This window comes from Xenopus tropicalis, chromosome 1, assembly GCF_000004195.4.
Source record: "Xenopus tropicalis strain Nigerian chromosome 1, UCB_Xtro_10.0, whole genome shotgun sequence".
Lineage (NCBI taxonomy): Eukaryota > Metazoa > Chordata > Amphibia > Anura > Pipidae > Xenopus > Xenopus tropicalis.
Genome location: NC_030677.2, coordinates 162611542 through 162633146, shown reverse-complemented (window position 1 = coordinate 162633146; position 21605 = coordinate 162611542). Strand labels below are relative to the sequence as shown.

At 40.9% G+C, this 21605-nt stretch overlaps 1 protein-coding gene across 2 annotated transcripts in view; it reads right to left on the bottom strand.

Moving 5' to 3' along the window:
* Nucleotides 1-8032: 8032 nt before the first annotated feature.
* ift81 (intraflagellar transport 81) overlaps nucleotides 8033-21605 on the bottom strand; it is a 54077-nt gene continuing 40504 nt past the window's right edge. For both annotated transcript variants that reach the window (XM_004910512.4, XM_031892673.1), the window contains exon 19: nucleotides 8033-8426. In XM_004910512.4, coding sequence (XP_004910569.1) covers nucleotides 8247-8426 — 180 coding nt within the window. In that variant the 3' untranslated portion in view covers nucleotides 8033-8246. The remainder of the gene's footprint in view (nucleotides 8427-21605) is intronic.

Here is a 21605-nt window from a genome sequence, read left to right as displayed (position 1 = left end):
AACTTGATGGACGTGTGTCTTTTTTCAATCTAACTTACTATGTAAGAGTTGCACCTCTTATAAATATTCTTCTTTATGTATCATTTTGCCCAAGTGGTGGGTCAACATCTAAATTAGTATTAGGTGAAAGGATGCTAAAAATGTCAATAGCACAAGATTTGTATGTATGTATGAATGTATGTATATCTTTATTTATAAAGCGCTACTTATTTACGCAGTGCTGTACAGTAGAATACATTAATACAAACAGGGGGTTAATAAGATAATAGATAACTACAAAGTTTTATAATAAAGACAAATAAATACAAGATACAGTTGCAATAAGAGTCAAAAACACAAGAAGATGGAGGTCCCTGCCCCGTAGAGCTTACAATCTATATGGGAGGGTAACTTACAGACAAATAGGCAAATATAAGTGCTGTAGGTCACAGTGGGTGACATTACAATATAAGTGCTAGTTCCCTGGTCAGGTGCTGGGTAAGTGCTCCAAAAGGCAGTCTTTAAGTTTAGTTTTAAAAAGACTGGGGGAGGATTCTCTCTAGAGGAAATCAGGGAGGGCATTCCAAATGTATGGGGCAGCAAGGCAGAAAGGTTTAAGGTGGGAAACAGCAGTAGTGGTGGAGGGCGCAACCAAACGATTGCTCTGCGAGGAACGAAGGAGTCGGCCAGGAATGTACGGAGACACAAGGGAAGAGATGTAGTGAGGAGCAGAGGAATGGAGGGCTTTTAAGGTTAAGAGAAGGAGTTTGTAAGATATTCTTTGTTTAATAGGAAGCCACGATAAGGACTTTAGCAGGGGAAGGGCTTTAACTCTCCTGGATGAGAGGAGGAGAATTCTGGCAGCAGTGTTTACTATAGACTGTAGGGCGGAAAGATGGGAGTTAGGGCAGCCTAGTTGTTGCAGTAGAAAGAAAGGGACGGATTTTGGCAATATTGCATAAGAAAAAGTGACAGGTTTTGACAGTGGTGTTAATATGTTCAAAGAAGGAGAGACAGGAGTCAAAGATCACCCCCAAACAACGCACCGAATTGACAGGGTTGATGAGGGTGCCTTCAATCGAGATGGAAGGGGGGGGGGGATAGGACCAGGCTTAAGCGGAAAGATCATTAGTTCAGTTTTTGTAAGGTTCAGTTTAAGGTGGTGTTGGTTCAGCCAGGAGGCAGTTAGAGATTTGAGTCTCAGTTTCAACTGTTAACGAGGGGGTCGAAAAGTAAATTTGGATATCATCAGCATACAGATGATATTTAAAGCCAAATGAACGGATAAGATCTCCCAAAGACAGCGTGTAAAGGGAGAACAACAATGGCCCAAGTACAGAGCCTTGGGGTACCCCCACATTAAGAGGAACTGGAGATGAGGTTTTGTTAGCAAAGGAGACAGTGAATGAACGGTTAGAGAGGTAGGAAGAGATCCAGAATGCAGCCTGACTGCGGAGACCAATCGAATGCAGAATTTGCATCAGGAGGGAGTGGTCAACCGTATCAAACGCAGCCGAAAGATCTAGGAGGATTAGTATAGAGAAGTGACCCTTGGCTTTGGCAACCTGAAGATCATTCGTAACTCTGCACAGCGCCGTCTCAGTAGAGTGTGCAGGCCGAAAGCCAGATTGCAGCGGGTCCATTAAATTATGTGCATTAAGAAAGTTAGTAATACGGGAGAAGACAATACGCTCTAAGATTTTGGAGGCAAGCGGTAGAAGCGAAACAGGGCGGTAGTTAGAGAGACAGGACGGGTCCAGCGTGGCCTTTTTAAGGATAGGCTTGACACAGGCCTGTTTGAAGGAAGAGGGGAAACTTCCAGAAGTCAGAGACGAGTTGAAGATGTGAGTAAGAGCAGCACAGTGTTTAAGCAGAGAAGAAGGCATGGGGTCAAGAGAGCAAGTGGTGAGGGGAGCCAACAATAGAAGCCGGGAGACTTCAGAGACAGTTACAGGACCAAAAGAGCTAAGACATGCAGAAGCGGGCTGAGGAAGGAGACGCTGGTTAGTATTAATAGAGGGGGGAATTTGATTGTGGATGGACTCCACTTTGTTCATGAAGAAATCAGCAAAGTCCTGGGGAGAGTGCATAAAGTGAGGTAATGGAGTCTGTGAGGGACACAGAAGGGTACTGAATAAAGAAAACAGGTGTCGCGGGTTGGGTTGATTTTCCCAGGAAATATCTATATCAGTTTCCTGCATTACCATGACAACTACAATGAGAAGGAAATAAAGGGAAACATTATGAGACTTATGCAAGGTAAAGTAAACTCTATAAGTGGGATTTAAACACCAATTACTTTTCAGTAAATTCTCAGTGAGTGCATATTTGTGCTTATTCACAGCACGGCAAGTTGCTGATTGCTCTGAGAAGCAACTGTGATTGTTTAGCCTTAGTGGAACAGCACCCTCCTGGCAAAAAAGTCTTAGAAATACTTTTTATATATATAATATATGTACAGTATATATTTCCTGTAGAAATAGTTTCAGCCCTGAGGCAATAGGGGTACATAATAAGTACAGGGCACTGTGTGGGGGTCAGTGCAGGGCTTATTGAAGCACCACTTTTTGCCCCATGAGTGAAAAGCTCCATTCCACTGCCAGTTCTGAACTAAACAAATGCCTAAAACCAAACAACTTAGAGACAGCGAACAACCTGAACCTTTCAAACCCCTTCCTGAACCTCCCACAGCTCTTAACATTCATTTGCTGTGATTATGCCCTGATTGGCTGTATAAGCATCGCACTTTGTATTCGCTGCCAAATTTGGAATGAGTTTATTTCAGTTAATCACAGTTTTTATGTGCCCTTCAAACATCACTGGCTAAACTGGCATGCAGTGTCATAGCAGCACAGCTCCTTCCCATTCCCTGGCCCTGCCCCCGGCACATATGAACTGTTCTTTTTAGGAAATACTGGAATTATCTCTGAAAAGCTGACCTTTGTATTACACAGATTATAAAGCATTGTAAGAAATACCGGACACAGTGGTTTTGTCTCCACAACATTTCTCAATTAAACGTGAGATAAGTACACCATGATCACACACCACATTTACTATTATTATTATTATTATTATTATTATTAATAATAACATATCCTTATAAAGCACAAACATATTTTGCAGCACTGTACAATAAATGGGTTTATACACTGAACATAAAGAATTACATACAAAGCAACCAATAACTGATACAAGAGGTTCTGCCCAATAGAGCTTACAATTAGTAAGGATCAGTGCATGAATACAACAGGGGCAATAACTGAACCCGTGTGCCCACACCAGTGTGATTCCCATTGACTATAATGTGTAGCAATGCAAAAAACTTTGTTTTGTTTTCTTTTTATGGAAAACATTATTTCCTGCAAAGCCGTGCATTCCCCTGCCAGGGACTCTCATGGATCAATGAAACTGTTAAACCTCTGCATGGAATTTGTGTGATGTAACACAGAAAGGTAATGAGTACAGCCTTTACACAGTCACTTGCTGGTTATAACTGTGAAATTAAACCAAAGAGCAGGAGTCAGACTAAGGGGCAAGTTTACCAAATATGGAATCAGGGAATCTAGAGCCATTGCCAGCAGTTCCAAACATTTCCTGACTTATAATCTTTTTCCTGACATATTTAGCAAAGCCTCACTGAGCTCTAACTCCCCAACGAATCAGGGAGCCCAAGGAAACTAACACATGTAGCACTAAAATGAACAAGATACAAGTTATTGGAGTCAGGGGCATAACTACAGAGGCAACAGACCCTGCAGTTGCAGGGGGCCTAAGAGTGTAGAGAGGGCCCAGTAAGACCCTAATTAATGAGTTATGGCACTAATTGGATATTTGTTTAAAAAAGGAATTCTGGGAATGAAATCCAAACTCCTAAAAAAAATCCCATTTACATGGGTTTATCCTATAGGCTAAAGCTCATTCACTGGGTTTTAAAGCAGAAGCCAGGATAATAGGTGATCAGATTCCCAACTACAGACCAGTTTTTGCCTTTCTTGAGGCTCATCAGTGTAGTGCAGGGTTTTCTGATCAGCTTAGGTAAAGTCACCGTGTGGTTTCAACCCTGCACTACACTGATGAGCCTCAAGAAAGGCAAAACTGGTCTGTAGTTGGGAATCTGATCAGCTATTATCCTGGCAGGTTACAGTGCCAGAATTGGGTCAGGAGTTGTGTAAGTGCTCCAACAGCAGGGGCAGGCCAAGCTGACCGGGTGCCCTAGGCAAACCTCGCCCCTGCACTTTACCCCTCCCCTCGCGTGTGCTTTGGCGCACATGCGCACTTCGGAGGTGGGGACAAGAGCCAATAACAAAGGAGTGTGGACTAGGGGTAGGCCTACCCCTAGTTCCGGCCCTGTCCAAGAGGGAGAGTCATTGAGTTTATTTCTGAGGAGGGGAGACTTACATATTACTTCAAATAAAATGTCACATAATTCCAACAACTGATTGAATTGGGAATGTATATATGCATAAATAGCAAGACAACAAGGTATAAGTAAGTTTTATGTTGAGACATGTACCTCTAGTAAACTTGCTGCCCCGTGTAGATTTTGACAGTTGTTCCCAAACTGTGGGCCAGGCGGCTCAGAGGGGCTCAGAGCATTTGCATGGGCTGCTCAAATGGAAGGCTTATTTGGATGATATTTGGGAATAATGTTTATTTGCTCTCCACTATATGCCTGAAACCCCAGCTTGACGGTCAGGTAGGGTGACAGTTAGGATCATTTTTTTTTACTGTCCTAGATATTCTTGGAACAGTGTGTTTGTACACTGTTTTCCTATATCTGTAACCTTGTTCCAAGCAAATGGGGGCCCTGAACCAAGAGAGGTAAATTTACCTGTGGACTTGGTAGCTCTTTGAGATCTGGTTCCCTTTGAGATCTGCCCCCTTGTGTCACTTTTTCGTATCCAGCTGGTAATGCAGGTAACAAAGTAGTAGACACAAGTGGGTAACTCAGGTTGCTAATTTAGATACTAGTTGGGTACTAGCCAGGTGTAGTAACAGTGTTGTAATATACTATCACATAGGCCATGAGGCCCAGCCATGGCTATGATTGTATTGATACATAACATAATATACAGTTTCCCTTCAGATTCGCTGTACTTATGAATGCATTGTTCATGAATCACCTTCTGACAGTTTAGAATGAAACTGCATGCAAGTTTGCATTTGTTCCAATGGATACAATGAAACACACTGTTAACTATCTCAAAGCCATGCTTCTGCATTGTGCCACTACTACTGGGTTTTAGCAGCTGCCATACTTACTGAATACAGATATCTATACGCTGCCCATTCTGAGAGTGTTTCCATGAAGAGTAATAAAATGTAGTCTCAGTTATTAAAAGAAATAACACTGGCTGCAAAAATAATTAAACTGGCTGAGAAAATGAAAAACAATACAAATAGAATATAAAGCTAATTTTCTGTCAAACAGTTGGTTTTAATAATAATAATAATAATAATAATAATAATAATAATAAAAGTCATTTGACTTTGTCTATGTAGGTTTCTAAAAAAAAACACCAGTTTGATTTCAGGGAGAGATTTGGTGTTTCAATCCTATTTTCTGCATTTGTGCCCTTTTTTGTCCTGATAGTTGGAAGACGAGAGCCTCTATCGGCGTCACTGGCGAGAAATCTGCAAGACATTTAACTCTATGGCTGAGTTCCCTGCAGACACATTTAGATCACAAAGGTAGAAATGCTTTGCCAGACCCAGTTATTCCAAGTATGAATTGGTCAGGGATTGAAGATTAAGTTTCAAGCAAATAGTTTTAGTAGATGCATGGAGGGCAAGCTCTTTGGGTTACTTCTATAATATGTGGGTTACTTCTATATACATGTGTATGCATTGTTTCTATTTTATGTGAATATGTGTGGTTGATTAGTTTATCTACGGCTGCAAGGTAAGTGGCGTGCATTCTATGTTTCCTTCCAATTCTTTGTCAAATGCCAGATCTCTAGATGTTTTGCTGTTCATTGTTAGCTCAAAAGGAAAAATGTGGGTGATGTTTGAAGCAAATGCCTGATTTAGATTAGATTAGGTTATAGTCTGTTCAGAAACTCTACAATCCAAACAAAGCAGGTAACACTTAAAGAAGATGACTGGATTCCTTGACAATTCATAAAAATGTATTTAAAGGAGAAGGAAAGTCATTTTGGCATTTTACTGCCAGTAGATTCACCACATTAGTGCCACCTAGAACAATATATTTACTCTGCAGAAAGCTTATCATACCTGAGTAAAGAGCCCTAGAAGCTCCCTCTGATAGCAGCTGCCATTTTTAACTTGGTCTTGGTAGCTTCCTCCTACAGTTATAGCATTATACCCATTCCTAAGGGAGGGGAAGAGGGAGAGAGGAGAGAACTGAGCAAACTCAAGCCCCAAACCTGAAGGAGCCCTAAAAGAGAAAAGTCAGATACAGAACATGTTTATAAAAAAGGAGACAAGAAATCCTGTGTTTCTTTTGATAGTGGACTGTGCAGCGTTTCTGTGAGTGCTTATGGCTGTATTTACATAGACCTTTCTGATAAAGCTTACTTAGTTTTTACCTTTCCTTCTCCTTTAAAGGTGCACCATCATGATTTATTACCTTGCCCTGCTACAGGTTAAAAAGGTAAAAGTGTAAAACAGTCTGCTATGAGTTATTTGCACCCACATTACCATTTAAATGGTGTGGCCCTAGCTGTTGTAGCTTGAGAAAGTTGTACATCAGGCCAAAATCTAAAAGGAATTAAGGTGACTGAACCATAAGGTAATAGTCAGTATTTAAGTCAGAATATGGCACCGTCGGAACATGTACAAAAGCGTGATGAGCCATTACTGTGCTGTTAGTCAGTATTAAATAAATGAGGGATCTACTGGGGCAATCGTTGAAGCCACAGATCTTTGCTGATGAATGGCTGTGGTGGATGTAAGTTGGCACAGAAGCTGAAGACATACGAGTAGCTCTTTTTCAAGCCTAATACTTTGTTAGGCTTTAGTTCTCCTTTAGTTCTCAGTTCTTGGGAATACTTTGTATCATGCCTCACTGAAAACCAGGAACACCAGGTGTGGCCCTTAATGGGTATCATAAATATACTTCCCAGACATAGAATGAATGAAATACTTTTCCTGCAATAAACACGAGCCATAATATTATATTTAGGCTTAAGTAGGTAAACTGTAATTGAGACTTCTAAAACTTTTGCAAGTCAAAATCCCATGTTTTTTGGAAGGCTCATTTACTGTACTTTTGGGAAAATGCAAGTACTAGTGGGGCACATAATAGCGCCCATTAGAGTGCCATTTATTTAGTATTTGTGCCTACCAATGGTGTGGTTGAAAACATGCTCTGCACCTTGTGCCAATTACACCTATGCTGCTACATACAGCAGAAAGCACAAGGTTGCTCTGTACCCCAGGTGGTAAGTACAGGGCTCCTAATGCACCCACAGGCTCTCCATAAAGCCAATATCCATATAACGCCATGATAATGGCAAAATAATTCTACTTTTTCAAATAGCTTTTAGTAGATATTATTATCTTAGGTATGGTGTTCCACATTATAGAAAGGCCAGGTTCTCCTTTAGGAGGGCAGTCCTCGGAAGTCTAAATATAAAAAAAACTGCCACCAGACCCTTTTGTCTAAATCCTGTGGTTGATCTAACAGGGAGGGCTGTGCTAATTAGCAAGGGAACATGGAAGTCCAGATGCTTGTGCAGAAGTGATGTGCAAATTGATAAAATATCGACCTGCACCTGACCCTAACCCGATGCAATCCACCCCTATTTATAGACCCCCCGCGGCGTGACCCACCTCATTTCTGACATCACAAAGGGGGTGGGGCAGGTGCACACCTATAAACAGGGGCTGCCTGAGGTGGAAGTGGAGCACAGTAAGGCTGGACCTGCAAATGCTGTGCCAATGTCGCCCCCACACACTCCAACCCCATGGGTTTCGGGGTGGTCCGCACATCACCATTTTGCAGCACCAAACTGAAATAAAGCTCTGAGAAAGACCCAATGTCAGGAAATCCTCAGGCCCCAAACACCACAGTAATAAATGCCAAACCTTTAATCAGGTTAAAATTTATTGATTGAAAAACAACATCTTGTTTAATGTTCTTAGCAGAAAAAGAATTATCTGTATTTGAACTGTCTTCTCTTGGCTTAATATAAATGATCATAGGGCTAAAACCATTACATGTTCTGTCACAGAACGGCTACATTAAATTACAGACATACATACATATGTAAAACAAGACTACATGAAAGGAGGCGGTGCTTTTATAATATGAGTAAGTCTTCCCCACCTCCTTGAATAACTTGGCCAATCGATGCCTGTTGTTGCTTCTGAAAACAAGACTTCTTACATTCCATCAATTTTTCAAAGTCGCGCCACATCTTCACTTGTTTCATATTTGGCCCATGGCTTTCTCGCACTAATTTCTGCTTTTCCCTAAGCGCCTGTTAGAAGAGAACAGTACAAGAATGTGTTATGTTGGGGTATAACACATCACATAAATTCATTTTTAAAAAATGACCTGTTTTTCTAAAATACTGTTTGATCCTAAACATTCTCGTTGTAGCTTTATACTTTGTAATAAACTTCTACTACGTATTTATTGATCCAACACTGCTCTCATGAGCTTCTAATCTTTTCCTGCAGGGGTCTCATCGGCTACTTATCTTCAGCGACACTGCTCTTAGTAAATATTCACACATTGCCATTCCCACAGATTAAGGTCCACCTAACAAGAAGGGGTGCTGCTGCAATAAGGCAGTTGAAAATTTTGCCTCAGATTATAGCACCGAGAAGTTATCCTCTCGTGGTAACTTCAAGACTTGTGCAGGCTTTTTAAGTGCAGAAAGTGCAACTGCACACACACTGAAACTGAAACTAAAAGATATGTGCAGGGGGTGGTACAAAGGCCAGAATCTCCGTGGCTTACTAGGCTCTTAAAGGAGAAGGAAAGGCTAAGTCACTTGGGGTTGCCAAAATGTTAGGCACCCCCAAGTGACTTAGATCGCTTACCTTGTACCCCGGGCTGGTGCCCCTGTACGGAGAGAACAGCACCAGCCCGGGGTAGCAGCGAGCGCTTCCTACTTCCTATTCGCTTGCGCGCACATGCGCAAGTAGAGTGAAAAGCCGAACTTAAACAAGAAAGTCGGCTTTTCACTCTACTGCGCATGCGCCAGCCCACGGATTTCGCCGGCAGAAGAAAAAGGAAGCACTCACTACAAGTACCCTGGGCTGGTGCTTTTTTCTCCTAACAGGGGCACCAGCCCAGGGTAAAAGGTAAGCGATTCAAGTCACTTGGGGGTGCCTAACATTTTGGCACCCCCAAGTGACTTAGCCTTTCCTTCTCCTTTAAATGTTCCTAATATTCAGCTACATGTCTCCTACAAGTTCTTAATCTTCCACCTTGTATTTGCCATAGGTTACCTACAGGGCTCTCACAAGACTCAAGTCCTTACCTGCGTGCAACTCATAAGGGGTATTTACTACGACTGGGGGAAGAAGTGCAAGAGCACAAGGGGCACAAGTGTTCTATTCAAGCAGCACTTCTTCCTCTGCTCTGACTGAGGTCTGCACCTTGCACTGGATAAATAAATCTGATTATGTGGTGCAGACTGCAGTGTCAGGCGTTGAAGTCCTCCCCTGTCAAGGACCCCCATTATGGCCCCATTAAGTGAATGATAAACACCGTCTGACTTCATCTGATCCAACTTTACATTACAGCCCATGGCGATCAGGTTTTGTAGGTTCCTATATGTTGCATTGTGTTGCATGGTATTGCGTACTGTTGTATGACAAGATAAGACCTGACCTACAAAATCTGATCAAAATCCCCCATGGAGTTTAGCCCTAGATGTTCCCTGCCCAAGTTCTAACCTGCATGAACTTAGTTCTATTATTTTCCTTATTGGACCATTAGTGATAGCAGTAATTGAATCATCAGACCATTGAGAGAGGCCATACAGGGTCAGTGAAATGATATACATTTTCTTTAGATATGCCTTTTGTACCTCTAATTAAAAACAATTGGAAAGTGAGAGGTCATACAATATTTATTTTTTAATGATTCCCAAATTGCCAATATTTAGCAAGAAATGACAAATTATAACCTGATGACTAAGAAGTATTTACATAAACCTTAGACTTTTATATATTTCCACAAATATAGCATTGAATTTTCTACCTGTTGTTGTCATTGCCATTCTGATACCAGGATAAGTTACAGGCATGTCACACCACGAATCCTATATAACCGTATGTGCTAGTGATTGCTCAGTAACACGTGCTTTCATTAGGCACCAAGGCCATATACATTATCACATGATCAATGTGCACTTAGCTCCATGGTTGGGACAGCAATTATAGACACGGTTATACTAAACTATCCTCTGTGTATTTTATATCTACTGATTAGTAGCTTTTATTCACAGGACTCTCTATCCCAGTCTACAGGCACTAATCTACAGTCAGCTAATGTTTTAGTATTTTATGGAACATGCAGGGAGAATCCTATTTAAATAACACTACGAGAGGTTGCCCTTCCAAGAAGATGAAAACTGGGATTGATGTGTGAAAGACAGGTGTGATTTATAATTGGGTGCTTAAAAAAGATGGTATGTATGAATAACATTTCCATGGAGAGTAACTTTCCATTATTCAGATGAAACCCAGCAGAGGAAGCTCATGTTACACCTGACGAATCACAGTAGGGCTCTCAGCTGAGCACACTGAGCGCCTCCCTACCCAGCACAATGCTGGATTCTCACAGTCTGCATGGGAGAACAGTGGGGAGGGGGCGGATAATGGAACAATCATATGGTTTTACAACTTGGGAAAAGAAAGTTGGTTTATTCAACAGAGGGCATGGGAAAAGACATTATCTAACTAGCACAGCAAGTTCTGCTCTGCTCTTGCCGCTCTGGGTTATGATAAAGGCCTACTTACTATAAATAGAAAGAGAAAATATCTCCCACATATTATGTAAAGTATTTAGCTTTTCCTCAATCCTGTTTGGGAAATGCACCCATAAAAAGAAATGAATCATAATTATCCTTCAGAAACATACTTTTTATATACATATATATTAAATAAAACATTATTGCAATGGTTTGTCCTCATTTCTCATAGTTGGCTAGTCTTACAGCAAAGGTTTGCCAGTGCTGCATGAAACAGCCGGAGCTGCTCAATAGCAACGTGTGTATATAAGGGTGTTCATAGGAGTCTCTCCTAATGCCAGGAAAATGCTCCCTGAAACCTGCAGGAATAGCTTGCCCAGTGCAGTGTCAGGCCACATATATGAATGTTTACATAGTAAATAAAATATCCACTGTCCATGTGACCTGCATTGCATTGCATTGCTCTGGGGCTGCACATACAGTAGCTGTCAGTAAGCAAAGATATTCATGTCATCTGAGAGGCACAAGTTCAACTCCTATATGTAAATGAATTAGTGAGAAAATACAACTTGATGTAAACGTACAAAAAAATGTCATGGGTATTATCTGTTATCCAAAATGCTCTGGTTTTCCAGATAAGGGGTCTTTCTGTAATTTAGATCTTCATACCTTACGTCTGCTTGAAAATAATTTAAACATTAAATAAGCCCAATAGGATTGTTTTGTCTCAAATAATTTCATTAAAGGAGACATTTCATATAACCTTCATATTCAGTTATATGATTCATCTTTCTTCAATCTATGTAATCTTGCAGAAAAAAAACGATTTGAATGCATTTTACCTGCTAAAATCGTTTTTATATCAGAGCTGCAGAGAGATCTTCACTCCTCTGAAGCTAAACTGAAATGAGAGATGGGAGTGTCTCTTCATTCTCCCACAGGAAATGGTCACAGCACTGACTGACAGGCTGAACTCTGCTGTAGCAGGGAAACCCCTCCCACCTCCCTGCCTGTGTATCTGTTACCAGTCTGCACATAGCTGTCCTGTGCTGCTGCCTGATCTTTACAAGTTGCAGGGAGTTGTTGCAGGAGAAAATGCAAAAAAACCCCAGCTTAGGTATCAAAGTACAAGTTGCAGGGAGTTGTTGCAGGGGAAAATACCAAAAAACGGCCAGTTTAGGTGTCAAAGTACAAGTTGCAGGGAGTTGTTGCAGGGGAAAATACCAAAAAACAGCCAGTTTAGGTATCAAAGTACAAGTTGCAGGGAGTTGTTGCAGGAGAAAATACCAAAAAACGGCCAGTTTAGGTGTCAAAGTACAAGTTGCAGGGAGTTGTTGCAGGGGAAAATACCAAAAAACGTCCAGTTTAGGTGTCAAAGTACAAGTTGCAGGGAGTTGTTGCAGGGGAAAATACCAAAAAACGGCCAGTTTAGGTGTCAAAGTACAAGTTGCAGGGAGTTGTTGCAGGAGAAAATACCAAAAAACGGCCAGTTTAGGTGTCAAAGTACAAGTTGCAGGGAGTTGTTGCAGGAGAAAATACAAAAAAAAAGGCCAGTTTAGGTATCAAAGTACAAGTTGCAGGGAGTTGTTGCAGGAGAAAATACCAAAAAACGGCCAGTTTAGGTGTCAAAGTACAAGTTGCAGGGAGTTGTTGCAGGGGAAAATACCAAAAAACGGCCAGTTTAGGTGTCAAAGTACAAGTTGCAGGGAGTTGTTGCAGGAGAAAATACCAAAAAACGGCCAGTTTAGGTGTCAAAGTACAAGTTGCAGGGAGTTGTTGCAGGGGAAAATACCAAAAAACGGCCAGTTTAGGTGTCAAAGTACAAGTTGCAGGGAGTTGTTGCAGGAGAAAATACCAAAAAACGGCCAGTTTAGGTGTCAAAGTACAAGTTGCAGGGAGTTGTTGCAGGGGAAAATACCAAAAAACGGCCAGTTTAGGTATCAAAGTACAAGTTGCAGGGAGTTGTTGCAGGAGAAAATACCAAAAAACGGCCAGTTTAGGTGTCAAAGTACAAGTTGCAGGGAGTTGTTGCAGGGGAAAATACCAAAAAACGGCCAGTTTAGGTATCAAAGTACAAGTTGCAGGGAGTTGTTGCAGGAGAAAATACCAAAAAAACGGCCAGTTTAGGTGTCAAAGTACAAGTTGCAGGGAGTTGTTGCAGGAGAAAATACAAAAAAACGGCCAGTTTAGGTGTCAAAGTACAAGTTGCAGGGAGTTGTTGCAGGGGAAAATACCAAAAAACGGCCAGTTTAGGTATCAAAGTACAAGTTGCTGGGAGTTGTTGCAGGAGAAAATACCAAAAAACGGCCAGTTTAGGTGTCAAAGTACAAGTTGCAGGGAGTTGTTGCAGGAGAAAATACCAAAAAACGGCCAGTTTAGGTGTCAAAGTACAAGTTGCAGGGAGTTGTTGCAGGGGAAAATACCAAAAAACGGCCAGTTTAGGTGTCAAAGTACAAGTTGCAGGGAGTTGTTGCAGGGGAAAATACAAAAAAAACGGCCAGTTTAGGTGTCAAAGTACAAGTTGCAGGGAGTTGTTGCAGGGGAAAATACCAAAAAACGGCCAGTTTAGGTGTCAAAGTACAAGTTGCAGGGAGTTGTTGCAGGGGAAAATACCAAAAAACGGCCAGTTTAGGTATCAAAGTACAAGTTGCAGGGAGTTGTTGCAGGGGAAAATACCAAAAAACGGCCAGTTTAGGTGTCAAAGTACAAGTTGCAGGGAGTTGTTGCAGGGGAAAATACAAAAAAACGGCCAGTTTAGGTGTCAAAGTACAAGTTGCAGGGAGTTGTTGCAGGGGAAAATACAAAAAAACGGCCAGTTTAGGTGTCAAAGTACAAGTTGCAGGGAGTTGTTGCAGGGGAAAATACCAAAAAACGGCCAGTTTAGGTATCAAAGTAGAAGTTGCAGGGAGTTGTTGCAGGGGAAAATACCAAAAAACAGCCAGTTTAGGTGTCAAAGTACAAGTTGCAGGGAGTTGTTGCAGGGGAAAATACAAAAAAAAAAACCCAGTTTAGGTGTCAAAGTACAAGTTGCAGGGAGTTGTTGCAGGGGAAAATACCAAAAAACGGCCAGTTTAGGTATCAAAGTACAAGTTGCAGGGAGTTGTTGCAGGAGAAAATACCAAAAAACGGCCAGTTTAGGTGTCAAAGTACAAGTTGCAGGGAGTTGTTGCAGGGGAAAATACCAAAAAACGGCCAGTTTAGGTGTCAAAGTACAAGTTGCAGGGAGTTGTTGCAGGGGAAAATACCAAAAAACGGCCAGTTTAGGTATCAAAGTACAAGTTGCAGGGAGTTGTTGCAGGAGAAAATACCAAAAAACGGCCAGTTTAGGTGTCAAAGTACAAGTTGCAGGGAGTTGTTGCAGGAGAAAATACCAAAAAACGGCCAGTTTAGGTGTCAAAGTACAAGTTGCAGGGAGTTGTTGCAGGGGAAAATACCAAAAAAAAACCCAGTTTAGGTATCAAAGTACAAGTTGCAGGGAGTTGTTGCAGGGGAAAATACCAAAAAACGGCCAGTTTAGGTGTCAAAGTACAAGTTGCAGGGAGTTGTTGCAGGGGAAAATACAAAAAAACGGCCAGTTTAGGTGTCAAAGTACAAGTTGCAGGGAGTTGTTGCAGGGGAAAATACAAAAAAACGGCCAGTTTAGGTGTCAAAGTACAAGTTGCAGGGAGTTGTTGCAGGGGAAAATACCAAAAAACGGCCAGTTTAGGTATCAAAGTAGAAGTTGCAGGGAGTTGTTGCAGGGGAAAATACCAAAAAACAGCCAGTTTAGGTGTCAAAGTACAAGTTGCAGGGAGTTGTTGCAGGGGAAAATACAAAAAAAAAAACCCAGTTTAGGTGTCAAAGTACAAGTTGCAGGGAGTTGTTGCAGGGGAAAATACCAAAAAACGGCCAGTTTAGGTATCAAAGTACAAGTTGCAGGGAGTTGTTGCAGGAGAAAATACCAAAAAACGGCCAGTTTAGGTGTCAAAGTACAAGTTGCAGGGAGTTGTTGCAGGGGAAAATACCAAAAAACGGCCAGTTTAGGTGTCAAAGTACAAGTTGCAGGGAGTTGTTGCAGGGGAAAATACCAAAAAACGGCCAGTTTAGGTATCAAAGTACAAGTTGCAGGGAGTTGTTGCAGGAGAAAATACCAAAAAACGGCCAGTTTAGGTGTCAAAGTACAAGTTGCAGGGAGTTGTTGCAGGAGAAAATACCAAAAAACGGCCAGTTTAGGTGTCAAAGTACAAGTTGCAGGGAGTTGTTGCAGGGGAAAATACCAAAAAAAAACCCAGTTTAGGTATCAAAGTACAAGTTGCAGGGAGTTGTTGCAGGGGAAAATACCAAAAAACGGCCAGTTTAGGTGTCAAAGTACAAGTTGCAGGGAGTTGTTGCAGGGGAAAATACCAAAAAACGGCCAGTTTAGGTATCAAAGTACAAGTTGCAGGGAGTTGTTGCAGGAGAAAATACCAAAAAACGGCCAGTTTAGGTGTCAAAGTACAAGTTGCAGGGAGTTGTTGCAGGAGAAAATACCAAAAAACGGCCAGTTTAGGTATCAAAGTACAAGTTGCAGGGAGTTGTTGCAGGAGAAAATACCAAAAAACGGCCAGTTTAGGTGTCAAAGTACAAGTTGCAGGGAGTTGTTGCAGGAGAAAATACCAAAAAACGGCCAGTTTAGGTATCAAAGTACAAGTTGCAGGGAGTTGTTGCAGGAGAAAATACCAAAAAACGGCCAGTTTAGGTGTCAAAGTACAAGTTGCAGGGAGTTGCATGTAAAAAAAAAACCTCATAGCTATTGCAGAACGTAATACTGATGGGCAGGGACACTGTAGGATTGGGTGCAGGGAGTTGTAACTATATATAATTGGAACCTAACATGGATGCAGGGAGTTACAAGCAAATAACACACATCATTTATCATTAGGTACAGTCTAATGAATAAACAGATCTGACTCCTTCATTGTAAATAACGTTTTTTTTGATTTGGTAAATAATTTTTTTTTTAAGAAAGAGAATCAAGGTGCCTTACATTCCAGCATGTCACAGAAGCAGCGAATCTTCCTTCAACTGAGCTGCTAGTCAGGAGAGCAGGGCCAGCCGGGAGCAGCACTGAGAAGGACCCCAGCGTGACTGACGTGGGCGGGGAAATGACGTCATCAAAGGCGCCGCCCACGTCTCACGCCCACTCCTCTCTCATTGGCTGCAGCGTCTGTATAGGAAAGAAGCCAGGGCCGGCGGCCCAAACTACAGACAGACTATTTTCCAGCCGAAAGCCCTGTGAAAGGGAGGGGCTTTAGCATATGTGCAGGGATTACACAGCCTTCTTCAACAGTAGGTATAAAATACACTTTATTTTATTCAATTTTAGAGTGTTAGCTGCAATTTAAGATAAACTGAAAAATTATGGTATATGTCTCCTTTAAAAAAAATCATTTTTACAAATTTGAATTATTTGCTTATAATGTAGTCTATAGGGGATGACCTTCCTGTAATTTGGAACTTTCTTGAATGGATTTCCTCATACCAGATTTCATACTTGTATTGCCATCTAATGTTATGGTCTACAGCCTTTAACTCTTTTACTGCCAAGCACGTATCTCATACGTGCTGGCAGTAAAAGGGCTTAAACGCCAACGACGTGTCCCATACGTCGTTGGCATTTAAGCACATGCCGCCGCTGCAGAGAGCTTCTAACAATGACAGCCCCCCTGGGCAATGTGCCAGGGGGGCTGTCATGAGGGTCCTGCGATCGATCGGGTCGCAGGACTCTCCAGGAAGCTCTGTGTGCAAAAGCTGAGCTGGCAGGCGAGAAATCCTTATGCGCTATTTTCATTTTGGGTTCAGTACATACCGCAGACTTTGGTATATCTATGCATATTGGGCATCAAACTGTTCAGTAGGCCTTAGGTGTTCCTTTTTGGGGTGACTTGCCTTTGTACGCAAGAAATTGTGTGAGATAAATGCGGCAAATTGCAACATTTTTAGGCGATTTTCTGAAATGTCATAAAAACCAATAACTTTAGGAAAGCTCTGCAGATTGGTACTTTGGTGTAGAAAGGACTCTTTACCCTTGTTGGATTTGTCAGAATGTGTACTTTCCAAAAATATATCGTTTTGTGGGGGTCACTGTATAGTTAGGGAAAGTTTTGGCACATAATACACTGACAGGGGGCTCTGTGTGCAAAAGCTGAGCTGGCAGGCGAGAAATCCTTATGCGCTATTTTCATTTTGGGTTCAGTAAATACCGCAGACTTAGGTATATCTATGCATATTGGGCATCAAACTGTTCAGTAGGCCTCTGGTGTTCCTATTTGGGGTGATTTGCCTTTGTACGCAAGAAATTGTGTGAGATAAATGCGGCAAATTGCAACATTTTTTTAAGCGATTTTCTGAAATGTCATAAAAACCAATAACTTTAGGAAAGCTCTGCAGATTGGTACTTTGGTGTAGAAAGGACTCTTTACCCTTGTTGGTTTTGTCAGAATGTGTACTTTCCAAAAATATATGGTTTTGTGGGGGTCACTGTATAGTTAGGGAAAGTTTTGGCACATAATACACTGACAGGGGGCTCTGTGTGCAAAAGCTGAGTTGGCAGGCGAGAAATCTTTATGCGCTATTTTCATTTAGGGTTCAGTACATACCGCAGACTTTGGTATATCTATGCATATTGGGCATCAAACTGTTCAGTAGACCATAGGTGTTCCTATTTGGGGTGATTTGCCTTTGTACGCAAGAAATTGTGTGAGATAAATGCGGCAAATTGCAACATTTTTAGGCGATTTTCTGAAATGTCATAAAAACCAATAACTTTAGGAAAGCTCTGCAGATTGGTACTTTGGTGTAGAAAGGACTCTTTACTTAGGTAAACCTATACATATTGGGCATCAAACTGTTCAGTGGACCCCTGGCGTTCAAATTTAGGGTGTTTTATCTTGGTACCTAATGCTATGTGGGAGATAAGATGCTGCAAATTGGAAGCTTTGAGGGGATTTTTGGAAATGTCATCAAAATTGCTAACTTTAGAAAAGCTGTGTGGCTTGGTACTTTGGAGTAGAAAGACATGGGTACCCATTTTAGATTCGGGGGAATGTGTACTTTCCAAAAATATATGACTTTCAGGGGTGAGCGTACTTTTTTGTAGCTTTATCCCACATATAATGATGTAAATGTGTTGATTTTGCAGGAGCTGAAATGACAGAAATTACAGTATATATGGGGGTATGTTCCCATTGGGGCCCCTACATGCCACATACTTAGGTAAACCTATACATATTGGGCATCAAACTGTTCAGTGGACCCCTGGCGTTCAAATTTAGGGTGTTTTATCTTGGTACCTAATGCTATGTGGGAGATAAGATGCTGCAAAGTGGAAGCTTTGAGGGGATTTTTGGAAATGTCATCAAAATTGCTAACTTTAGAAAAGCTGTGTGGCTTGGTACTTTGGAGTAGAAAGACATGGGTACCCATTTTAGATTCGGGGGAATGTGTACTTTCCAAAAATATATGACTTTCAGGGGTGAGCGTACTTTTTTGTAGCTTTATCCCACATATAATGATGTAAATGTGTTGATTTTGCAGGAGCTGAAATGACAGAAATGACAGTATATATGGGGGTATGTTCACATTGGGGCCCCTACATGCCACATACTTAGGTAAACCTATACATATTGGGCATCAAACTGTTCAGTGGACCCCTGGTGTTCAAATTTAGGGTGTTTTATCTTGGTACCTAATGCTATGTGGGAGATAAGATGCTGCAAAGTGGAAGCTTTGAGGGGATTTTTGGAAATGTCATCAAAATTGCTAACTTTAGAAAAGCTGTGTGGCTTGGTACTTTGGAGTAGAAAGACATGGGTACCTATTTTAGATTCGGGGGAATGTTTACTTTCCAAAAATATATGACTTTCTGGGGTGAGCGTACTTTTTTGTAGCATTATCCCACATATAATGATGTAAATGTGTTGATTTTGCAGGAGCTGAAATGACAGAAATGACAGTATATATGGGGGTATGTTCACATTGGGGCCCCTACATGCCACATACTTAGGTAAACCTATACATATTGGGCATCAAACTGTTCAGTGGACCCCTGGCGTTCAAATTTAGGGTGTTTTATCTTGGTACCTAATGCTATGTGGGAGATAAGATGCTGCAAAGTGGAAGCTTTGAGGGGATTTTTGGAAATGTCATCAAAATTGCTAACTTTAGAAAAGCTGTGTGGCTTGGTACTTTGGAGTAGAAAGACATGGGTACCCATTTTAGATTCGGGGGAATGTTTACTTTCCAAAAATATATGACTTTCTGGGGTGAGCGTACTTTTTTGTAGCTTTATCCCACATATAATGATGTAAATGTGTTGATTTTGCAGGAGCTGAAATGACAGAAATGACAGTATATATGGGGGTATGTTCACATTGGGGCCCCTACATGCCACATACTTAGGTAAACCTATACATATTGGGCATCAAACTGTTCAGTGGACCCCTGGCGTTCAAATTTAGGGTGTTTTATCTTGGTACCTAATGCTATGTGGGAGATAAGATGCTGCAAAGTGGAAGCTTTGAGGGGATTTTTGGAAATGTCATCAAAATTGCTAACTTTAGAAAAGCTGTGTGGCTTGGTACTTTGGAGTAGAAAGACATGGGTACCCATTTTAGATTCGGGGGAATGTTTACTTTCCAAAAATATATGACTTTCTGGGGTGAGCGTACTTTTTTGTAGCATTATCCCACATATAATGATGTAAATGTGTTGATTTTGCAGGAGCTGAAATGACAGAAATGACAGTATATATGGGGGTATGTTCACATTGGGGCCCCTACATGCCACATACTTAGGTAAACCTATACATATTGGGCATCAAACTGTTCAGTGGACCCCTGGCGTTCAAATTTAGGGTGTTTTATCTTGGTACCTAATGCTATGTGGGAGATAAGATGCTGCAAAGTGGAAGCTTTGAGGGGATTTTTGGAAATGTCATCAAAATTGCTAACTTTAGAAAAGCTGTGTGGCTTGGTACTTTGGAGTAGAAAGACATGGGTACCCATTTTAGATTCGGGGGAATGTTTACTTTCCAAAAATATATGACTTTCTGGGGTGAGCGTACTTTTTTGTAGCTTTATCCCACATATAATGATGTAAATGTGTTGATTTTGCAGGAGCTGAAATGACAGAAATGACAGTATATATGGGGGTATGTTCACATTGGGGCCCCTACATGCCACATACTTAGGTAAACCTATACATATTGGGCATCAAACTGTTCAGTGGACCCCAGGAATTCATATTTAGGGTGTTTTATTTGGTTACTTTATGACCTGTAGGAGATAAGATACTATAGACTGGAAGCTTTGAAGCGATTTTTTTAAAAAATCACAAATTTTGATAAAAACCAATAACTTTAGGAAAGCATTGCAACTTGATAGTTTGGAGTAGACAGACAGTCTGTTAGTGGAATTTTTGACCTTGAAATCCAAAGTATGCAGCTTTCTGGAGCAGTGCTTTGGAAATTTGGTAGTGTACTGCTGGGAGTTTTTGACCTATACAAGTGAGAAATCTCCATAAAACTATATATATTTGGTATTGGCACGTTCAGGAGACATGGGACTTTCCAAATCAGTTGTATATTCGTGCATAAAATAATTTTTGTTTCTAGTATGTGTGATTATATTATGGAAAATTTGATTTTTTTTTGCATTTTTAGACATTTAGAAACCTATATCTTGTTACAGAATTGGAATTACACAAAAATTCTACCATATTTTGAAAGCTTAGGTTGTTCTGAAAAAAACGATATATTGTTTTCCTGGGTAAACTAAAAGTCCCCCCGAGGAAAGGCCCCTAAAGTGAAACAGTGCAAAATGTTCAAAAACTGTCTGGCAATACAAGTTCCGCTTTTACCAAAATGGCTGGCAGTAAAAGGGTTAAAAGCCATTACATGTATTGTTCTCTGGCATAAGCACATGTTCTAACCCAGGAAATGTTCCTGTTTCTCCAGCTGCTGATAAGGTACAACTCCCATCACCCTACTATAATAAATATGGCATGGATAAAAGTTTGCAAAAGCAGTAGCTTAAAGGAACATTTTACCTCAGCAAAACATATTGTTTTCAAATAATATACCACAAATAATGAGTTGGCTTTAATTGATTTCTATTTTTAATAATGTACATATTTGAAAAAGAATTTCATTTTTCATTCTCTTCCCTGTTTCTCTGTAGCAGTTCAACTACGCTGATTACTAACTCTTACAGTTACAATGTGATATATTAGATATTAGCATTTCCCAGCAGAAGCAGTTTCCACCCCTACAGAACATTATTCAGGATGGGCTGGCCTGATATCTGTTGAACCCACGGGGTTGGGTGGCTTTGGGCTACAGACAACACATTTTGCTCATAAGGCAGGATTTGATCCTTACCGCTCCCATTGATTTCTACATGACCTAGACAGTTTTAAGATAGAGTAGTTTTGTATTAATGTTTTTTGTGGTTTATACGTTTAATGAATCATGAAAAATGTGTTTTTTCAATGACCAAAATTTGAATTTTAGTGCAAAAACAAACAAAAATTTGAAAAAATTGTGAAAAAAAAAATAAAAATCTGATTCTTAGTAAATATCCCCCTTAGTGTAACCCCTGTCAGTGAATTTAGATATTTCACTTATAGTTTTTTTTCTCTCCTTGGGTTTCCTATTTGAACCAGCTTGTCCTCACTTTCTGGTCAGTCAGCTGACTCCCACTCTTGCCACTTTAT